The sequence below is a fragment of the Capricornis sumatraensis genome, chromosome 21, assembly GCF_032405125.1.
Source record: "Capricornis sumatraensis isolate serow.1 chromosome 21, serow.2, whole genome shotgun sequence".
NCBI classification, from domain to species: Eukaryota; Metazoa; Chordata; class Mammalia; order Artiodactyla; family Bovidae; genus Capricornis; species Capricornis sumatraensis.
In genome coordinates, this window is record NC_091089.1 from 58,902,057 (window position 1) to 58,911,803 (window position 9,747).

Sequence of the window (9,747 nt, forward strand, 5' to 3'; positions counted from 1 at the left end):
ATTCCTGAAACCTATTTCTCCTTCTGTGGACATACACTTCAAGATCTAGAAAGAGGTTTACCAAAATGTTAATGATTGTCTCTGGAAAGTGACATTTCAGGAGACCTTTGCTTTCTTTTTTATACTTCTCTTTATGATTTGAATTGTTCATGATGAGGATTTATTTTCTTGGAAGTGAAGAAAAAAGCTAAGGTGACCAAATATAATTCCATGGAGTTTTCATTCATTCAAGACTCAGGTTGCCTTCACTTTAGCGTAATTTGTAGGCAGTCTCTGGCCAAGAAAATGTTAGTATTGAATAACAAAGCGACTGTTTGTTTTGGTGACGGTTCTTTTATGGAACTTATTGGGAAAATTCATACCCACCCTAACTACTCCAGGTTCCTCTCTCATTTGAAGAGATCGTAGGGAAAGGATGGGCTGAAGAGCAGCAAATCACAGTTAACACGAGAATATTTATCTTTCCAGCTGTTTCCTACCGTCACCATTATGTACCCTGCAGAGATTCATGGAGCCCTGTTCTGAGGCAGGAAGGCTGTTCAGTTCAGTTCAGTCACTCAGTCATGTCCGACTCTTTTTGACCCCATGAATCGCAGCACGCCAGGCCTCCCTGTCCATCACCAACTCCCGGAGTCCACTCAGACTCACATCCATCAAGTCGGTGATGCCGTCCAGCCATCTCATCCTCTGTCGTCCCCTTCTCCTCCTGCCCCCAATCCCTCCCAGCATCAGAGTCTTTTCCAGTGAGTCAACTCTTCATATAAGGTGGCCAAAGTATTGGAGTTTCAGCTTTAGCATCGTTCCTTCCAAAGAAAACCCAGGACTGATCTCCTTTAGAATGGACTCGTTGGATCTCCTTGCAGTCCAAGGGACTCTCAAGAGTCTTCTCCAACACCACAGTTCAAAAGCATCAGTTCTTCACCACTCAGCTTTCTTCACTGCCCAACTCTCACATCCATACATGACCACTGGAAAAATCATAGCCTTGACTAGACGGACCTTTGTTGACAAAGTAATGTCTCTGCTTTTGAATTTGCTATCTAGGTTGGTCATAACTTTCCTTCCAAGGAGTAAGCGTCTTTTAATTTCATGGCTGCAGTCACCATCTGCAGTGATTTTGGAGCCCCCCAAAAAACAAATCTGACACTGTTTCCACTGTTTCCCCATCTATTTCCCATGAAGTGATGGGACCAGATGCCATGATCTTCATTTTCTGAATGTTGAGCTTTAAGCCAACTTTTTCACTCTCCTGTTTCACTTTCATCAAGAGGCTTTTTAGTTCTTCTTCACTTTCTGCCATAAGGGTGGTGTCATCTGCATATCTGAGGTTATTGATATTTCTCCCAGCAATCTTGATTCCAGCCTGTGCTTCCTCCAGCCCAGCATTTCTCATGATGCACTCTGCACATAAGTTACATAAGCAGGGTGACAATATACAGCCTTGTACTTCTTTTCCTATTTGGAACCAGTCTGTTGTTCCATGTCCAGTACTAACTGTTGCTTCCTGACCTGCATACAGGTTTCTCAAGAGGCAGGTCAGGTGGTCTGGTATTCCCATCTCTTTCAGAATTTTCCACAGTTAATTATTGTGATCCACACAGTCAAAGGCTTTGGCATAGTCAATAAAGCAGAAATAGATGTTTTTCTGGAACTCTTTTGCTTTTTCCATGATCCAGTGGATGTTGGCAATTTGATCTCTGGTTCCTCTGCCTTTTCTAAAACCAGCTTGAACATTAGGAAGTTCACGGTTCATGTATTGCTGAAGCCTGGCTTGGAGAATTTTGAGCATTACTTTACTAGCATGTGAGATGAGTGCAATTGTGCAGTAGTTTGAGCATTCTTTGGCATTGCCTTTCTTTGGAATTGGAATGAACACTGACCTTTTCCAGTCCTGTGGCCCGTGCCGAGTTTTCCAAATTTGCTGGCATATTGAGTGCAGCACTTTCACAGCATCATCTTTCAGGATGTGAAATAGCTCAACTTGAATGCCATCACCTCCACTAGCTTTGTTCGTAGTGATGCTTTCTAAGGCCCACTTGACTTCACATTCCAGGATGTCTGACTCTAGGTGAGTGATCACACCATCATGATTATCTGGGTCATGAAGATCTTTTTTTGTACAGTTCTGTGTATTCTTGCCACCTCTTCTTAATATCTTCCGCTTCTGTTAGGTCCATACCATTTCTGTCCTTTATTGAGCCCATCTTTGCATGAAATGTTCCCTGCTATCTCTAATTTTCTTGAAGAGATCTCTAGTCTTTCCCATTCTGTTGTTTTCCTCTATTTCTCTGCATTGATCACTGAGGAAGGCTTTCTTATCTCTTCTTGCTATTCTTTGGAATTCTGCATTCAGATGCTTATATCTTTCCTTTTCTCCTTTGGTTTTTGCTTCTTTTCTTTTCACAGCTATTTGTAAGGCCTCCCCAGACAGCCATTTTGTTTTTTTGCATTTCTTTTCCATGAAGATGGTCTTGCTGTCTGTCTCCCGTACAATGTCACGAACCTCAGTCCATAGTTCATCAGGCACTCTGTCTATCAGATCTAGGCCCTTTAATCTATTTGTCACTTCCACTGTATAATCAAGGGATTTGATTTAGGTTATACCTGAATGGTCTAGTGGTTTTCCCTACTTTCTTCAATTTAAGTCTGAATTTGGCAATAAGGAGTTCATGATCTGAGCCACAGTCAGCTCCCGGTCTTGTTTTTGCTGACTGTATAGAGCTTCTCCATCTTTGGCTGCAAAGAATATAATCAGTTTTGGTTTCGGTGTTGACCATCTGGTGATGTCCATGTGTAGAGTCTTCTCTTGTGTTGTTGGAAGAGGGTGTTTGCTATGAGCAGTGCATTCTCTTGGCAAAACTCTTGTTAGCCTTTGCCCGGCTTCATTCTGTACTCCAAGGCCAAATTTGCCTGTTACTCCAGGTGTTTCCTGACTACCTACTTTTGCATTCCAGTCCCCTATAATGAAAAGGACATCTTTTTGGGGTGTTAGTTCTAAAAGGTCTTATAGATCTTCACAGAACCATTCAACTTCAGCTTCTTCAGCGTTACTGGTTGGGGCATAGGCTTGGATTACCATGATATTGAATGGTTTGCCTTGGAAACTAACAAAGATCATTCTGTTGTTTTTGAGATTGCATCCAAGTACTGCATTTCGGACTCTTTTGTTGACCTTTGGGAAGGCTGTTAGACTCTACCAAAGGCATCCATCAATCATTTGAAGGACAGCTCAACTTTTAAAAAGGAGAACCCCGATATAATCATGGGATTTTGGGGGGAAATCTTTCCATCTGTCACATTCCAATAAGATATTCTCTTCTTGTCCCCTTTTGCCTTCAACCTATTTCTTGCCCAGGGCTAAAGCTAAAGGAAGGAATTAGAAAATACGGCTGTGTCTGAGCCTATTGGACGCCCCTAGCATTTTGAGCCACAAGCAGAAATCAAGCCTCCTACACATTTTCATAGAAAATCCATAAAGAATGAAAAATACTTTGTAGTTATTTATCAACTGAGAAATTATATTTAAAAAAAAGAAAAAAAGCACAGTATGCCTGTTGCTGCCAGTCCATTTTAACTGGCAGTTTTGGGGATAATTTGGATCTGTTTTGTAAGAGAAGTGAATGATGACGGTCTGTTGCTCTTTGTACCCGTGAGAACCAGCAAATCAAGCTCACCATCATTATTTATACTTAGACTATTTGGGAATCTCCAGAAAGCAATCAAGCCCTGGTTTTTATCTTTAATGGAGTTTCTAGGAAAGGGAGAGAAGAACCCAAGGAGAGAGCCCCTTAGAAGATGGCCAGAAGGTACCGCCTGGCTTGAAATGTTAACTGTCCTTTAACAGAAAGAGTTAATGATAATCATACATTTGGTTTTAAAATGTGACCTCGTACGCTAGTGATGTTTTTTCACCTCTGTGTTGTGTTTGGCACTATTATTAATGCAGGAAAATCAGTAACATTAGTCATCTTAAAAGGGTTATTACTCAAGATGATTTAAATTGTGAAAATGTCAGCGGAGCCTGCACGCGTCCTGCCAGAGATGGTGTGATTTACACCCCCTGACACCATCCTGCTGCTGAGAAGGGCTGGGGCGAGGAACGGCTTCTGTTCGGCAGTGACCCAAACACAGGGCAACAGCCCACCTTCCGTGTCCCAGGAGCTGCCCAGGTTCCCGGGCCAGCCCTCCATCCACACTGGGGCATCGTCTGCATGCTCCCCACAAAGCCGAGCACCACCCAGGTGGAGATGCTGCTGGAGAGAAGAACTAGGCACACAAGTCAGTGCAAAGAAAAATATTATTTCCAAAACCACTTTCCTGACCTGACCGTCACTGTGCTTGCCACGTGACTCATATATCAGTAGCACAAAAGCTGAATACCGAAAAAATGTTAAGTAATATTTAGAAGCTAAAGGTTTCATCAGATTCAGTCACTCAGATGTCAGTTCACTTAGATAACTGCCATTCAGCATTCAGCACTTTGACCTGAATGCACAGTTGTTCATGAGCCTTAATTTCCACATTATTTTCCATTTATGTGAATGGATGAAGAGAACCTCAAATTCCAGTTAGAGCCAGAAAAGCCACCCCAAAAAAGGCAGAAATCACCAACTGATGGAACACACCCTGCAAATGAGGTATTAAGAGTGTGCTCTTTTTTAGCAGCAGAGCAGTGGGCCCCACATGCAGTGTTGAGAGGTGGTTGATTCTTGCTTTTTCCTTCAAAATAAACTAGAGCTTTCCAGAAACTGAACGTGCTTAAACCAGGTGAGGAGGGAAGGTGTGGTGGGAGCGGAGCTGGGAAAGGGGTTGAGTTTTGAGTTTCCATCTGGCTCACCTATTACTCTGCTGCTGAAGTTCACTTCATTTTCCCCAACTAAGTCCCCAGACTTGTCTTCAGGGCTCATTCTTCAGGGGGTGCAGGGAGCACTGTTTAGCCTGCTATTTGAAATACCTGCAGTTTCCAAGTACTGTCTGATTGAACCATTTTATTAAAATGTATCGCTTAGCTCCCTTCATAAACGTGGTTGGGGGGTAGTGGGGAGTCTTCCCTGGAGGTCCAGTGGTTGAGACTCGGCACTTCCAGTGCAAGCCGAACAGGTTCCATCCCTGGAGGGGGAACTAAGATCATACATGCGCAGCCAGAAAAAAGGGGACAACCCTGCCACAGCAAGTAGTGACATTAAAAAAGAAAAGGTGGACGGCTTTCCTGCTGCCCAGTTCTACCCAGCAGGTAAAATTTCTCTGGATTTATGCATTTTCTGTAACAGCATCAGAACAATTTCAAATAACACTGGAAGGAGCCCTTCAGAGGTTGAGAATCAACCCTTACGTGAACCTGAATCCGGTGATGGAGAAGGTGACCGCAGGGCTGTGTCCCTTGGACCCCTCTCCATGGCGGGGAAGGGGAACCGGCTCCTTCGGTGACTCGCTTTCCCCCGTCCCTGTGTCCCCCCAGATGAACACGTCCCTGCTGGGGAGCATCGGCATGCTGAACTCGGCACCCCAGCTGCGCTGCACCAAGACCTACCAGGTGCCCCCGGTGCAGCCCGCCTCCCCCGGCTCGCACAACGCCCTGCGGCTGGCCCGGCTCATCTGGACCTCGAACCGCAACGTCATCCTCATGGCGCACGACGGCAAGGAGCACCGCTTCATGGTCTAGCGCTGCAGCCCTCGAGCTCCGTCTCCCAGGTCTCCAAGCCCAGAGCCCCCCTCCCTCGGCGCCCGCCCCAACCCTGCGCCAGGGTCGTCGGGGGCAGCGGGGTGTGTGTCCTCCCGCCCCCACCCCCGTGGGCTGGGGCAGCCCGCGCCCCGCAGGACCGGCCACCCTGTCCCCAGGTTGTCCCCCCACCCCTGCACCGGGAGGGGCGGCTGGCAGTCCTGTTGCTCGGTGCGCCGGGAGCCCGAAAATCAATAACCGCTGTGATTGCACTGCCAGCGCAGATCAGCAGTTTCCGAGCGCTGAACCCCACCTCCGAACGTGGTGGGGACCTGGTTGTTCCGACATTGGGTTTTATGGTTGCGTGGCAGTCCTAGTCATTGACACTATTTTCCTTTGGATTTCCTAAAAGATGCTATCGTTTACCAGAAGGATTCTGTGTTTACACTCTCTCTTTTTTTTTCTTTCTGGGAGATTGCTCTGAAATTACTCAATCCAATTTCCTAGGGTTTAGCCACTACCTTGTTTAGTAACAACTAACCAATTGGAGATTAATGAGAAAATACACACACACACACAGATTTTCATGGAGAATAGTTTCCTGGACACCCAGCCTTCCAAAATGCTCATATCCTGCTCAAATGATGCTATATTTAGTAGTTAAAAGTCAAAACCATGGCTACTGAAGATCTAGTTAATATAATCATCCAGTCCCTAGAACTAATCTCTGAAATGGACTTTTGTAATAAAGATCCAAGTTTGGAAGCATAGCATACGCCTGAAAAGAAGATTCTTGTGTCTATAGCTACAGATCTTTTTAAGAAGGAGCGTACCCCTTCCTTCTAGCAACTTCACAGACCTGCAGTTCCCATATGTCAGCTATCATTTAATAGTTACAGTTCAGCCTTCAAACCACTACTGACCAGTTAAAGGAAAGCCAAGACAATATTTATTTTAAACAAGTGTCTTAGAAAATCATTAACTATGGCACAGGCATTCGGGAGTATACAGTCACCCTCAGTGTCTGCGGGGCATCAGTTCTAGGACCCCTGAGGATACCAAAGCCCACATGTACTCAAGTCCCTGGTATAAAATGGCAGAGTACACGAAGGGCCGGCTGTATATACCCCTGTGGGGGGCTCAGTCAGTCTGAACAAGCACTGCCGTGAGGGTGTTCATCACGCTTCTAAGTAAACTTTAACTAGGGCACTGTCTTCTCCTTCTGTCAGATTATGCTGGTTCTTTGCTCATAGTCATGGGGAAAAAAATCCATAAAAAAATATTTTGGATGACTTGCTCCTAACAACCTTGATCTGTATATTGTTGGGAATTTGGCTGGTTGGTTGTTGATTGGTTGGTTAATCAGGCAAAATGGTTTATTAAATACAAAAATAGAAAATGATTTATTAAATTCAGAAAAAAATATGAAGTTTACAAAGAAACCATAAGTGGTAAAGGGAGCATCTAATTTAAAAAAACCTAGGTTGACAGAGTTCTTGTAATATACAAAAAAGTATGATCACAGTCCAGGAACAAATACAGCTGTTACTTTATTGAAACAGATTTCTAAAGAACATGTTGGGAAATCAAGTCCACTAGAACAGCTCTTTCATAGTGATAAGAAGTATGTCATGTCTATTGATGGCAAACCCACTCTATACCTTGGTTTTAGACTTTAGGTGTTCTTCAAAAATGAATTCCTGCCACATGCATGTACATTGTATTTATAAAGATCATATATGTAGCTTCCCGGGAAGAAACTAAGAACTATACACCGTAGACTTGGTTTGGTGAGCGAGCTGTTGTGTCCGATATAGACAGAAAACCTGAGGAGAACACAGAGGGGCTCTCATCTTTCCAGTGGTTTCCCGAGTCTTCAGTGCGAGTACCCAGCACATGTTTACCTTATGAACTGAAATGAAGATTAATTTATTCTAGACTACAAAGCTGCTTTGGAATGATGAAGTACAGGTATACTTTAGAGATTTTTTTTTTTTTTTGAAAAAACAAAATGTTCACTGCGTCAAGAGGAAGGTGTTGAGACTTGTGGGCAGGCCACCCCCAAAGAACAGACCGCACACCCCACGGAAGTTTAGAAGAAAGCTGTGAGGACCTGGGCAGTGGGGCTCGGCCAGCCACACATCCCGGCTGCAGAGACAGCCGTGATTGTTGGCGAGCAGAACATGACCGTTGTCGGACGCCGAGGTGGACAGTATCTGCTGGTTAGACAGTCACCTCTAACTGCTACATTAACATTTGCATTCTTGTTCCCACAAATCTCGCCTTGACTCTTTGACCAACCACAGCTACAAACTTCACAGCTCAGACGTCTCAGCACTGAGGTCAGCTTGCTGTCGTCGTCACAGCGTACGCTTTTGGTCTTACTCATTCCGTTGGCTCAGTTCTTGGACCTGTCCTTGCAAACGTAGAGACGTCTGTGTGGCTTCATTGCTAAGTCCAAGCTCAGGATGCCGTGTCGTGACACCTGTATGAAAATGTGATGATCGAACTCACTGCGTCCAGCACGTGAAGTGAAACGTCTGCCTCTCGAGATGCCTCTTGATGACGCCACTTAGATTCGAAATGTGCTGACTGTCCCTGTGTACATATGTGTGTGAAAATAAAACTGAACTGTACTGAAGGTTGTTTTTCTCATTAAAAACGTGCATTCTTTTTAAGCATTCTCCATTGAGATCTCCCCCCACCCCCACCTTTGGTATTAAAGTAAGCCTTCTATTTCTGTTTGGCTATTCATTTCCCTGGAAAACCAGCTTCCAGAAAGGTGAACCTGTCCACAGAGGAGGCCAGAGCCTCCTACCAAGACTCCACGGCGCCCTCTATGGCTTGGGCAAGGGAATTGCATGCGTGTTGCTTTATCTCCACCCTAAATTGCTCCTAAATAGACTGTTAATTGTACCAAATTATATCTCGTCAGATTTGATGACATGGGTTGGCTGCCCTGCGGTGGGGGGCTGGACTGAGATCATTAAATCCATTTCACTTAATATTCCATTTGGCGTTGCATTTGAATCCCTGAGGTAAAGGGTGAAATTGGTTTTCAGGAAAAAGCGAGAGACACAAAATAGGTCCTCATTGCTCACAGAGGGTTAGACGTGTCTAGTGACTGTAGCTCTTTTCTGATTTTCAGATAAGAATTTGAGTCAATCATCATGTAACAATACAATTTTCTTTAAGAAACAGGCGGGCTTTAAAGGAGTTGACTTTACCATCACTGGCCCTATTCAAATGCCCGGCGTCCATCCCAGGAAGCATTTGAATTTCTGCCGACGTCTTGAACATTTCCTTATAGGGAAAACAGGGGCAGTAACAGTCCTGTGTGATTGGTGCTTACATAAACTGATCAAACGTGGAAAGGGCATGACATTAATAGGAAGGTAAAGCCGAGCAGTGCTGGGTGAACTTTCACCTTTCACCCCTTTTGGCTGACTGACAGAGCTGAGTGTTGAAGAAAATCAATACTTTGGAGCCAGGAGGGGAATATTTCCAGCCTCTAACTAGAGAATGTATTTTGACAAGGCCAAGATAATCCAAGCTGCACAGGAGAAAGAGAAAAGAAGACTCACTTTTAAAGCTTGACACTTCAAGGTGTTTTTGTACAATGGTTTAGAGATCGTCAATACATACAAATACCAAAGGTCGAAAAGAAAAGCTAGAAGAATTTCAAAAATTAGATGTTCAGAGCTTTCTGCCGTTTACAAACTAAAAAAAAAAAAAAGACTACAGAGAGGTTTGTGCTTGGAACCATTTACATGAACAGAGCTCACAACTGTGTGCTTTAAGTCCACCTTTAACCAAATCTTAAATTTACAGAGGCAGCACTGTGAAATATGGAATGCCTAAAAAGTGACTTAGATTTCTGGGTTTTGCACATTTTTTCTTAGATGAGGATTGTTCTTTGAGTGGTTACATTGTCCTTTGAGATGTGTTAACACATCGTTAACTTCTCAGAATCTCATTTTTTAAATTCCTACTGCGGACCTCTGTGGTGGTCCAGTGGCTAAGAATTCTCCATGCAGTGCATGGGATCGGGACGTGATTTTGATCCCTGGTAGGGTACTAATATCCTG

General features: G+C 44.2%; 1 protein-coding gene across 1 annotated transcript in view; it reads left to right on the plus strand.

Moving 5' to 3' along the window:
- WDR7 (WD repeat domain 7) overlaps positions 1 to 8,261 on the plus strand; it is a 352,576-nt gene extending 344,315 nt beyond the window's left edge. The window contains exon 28 of the mRNA XM_068994015.1: positions 5,459 to 8,261. Coding sequence (XP_068850116.1) covers positions 5,459 to 5,662 — 204 coding nt within the window. The 3' untranslated portion in view covers positions 5,663 to 8,261. The remainder of the gene's footprint in view (positions 1 to 5,458) is intronic.
- Positions 8,262 to 9,747: the final 1,486 nt, after the last annotated feature.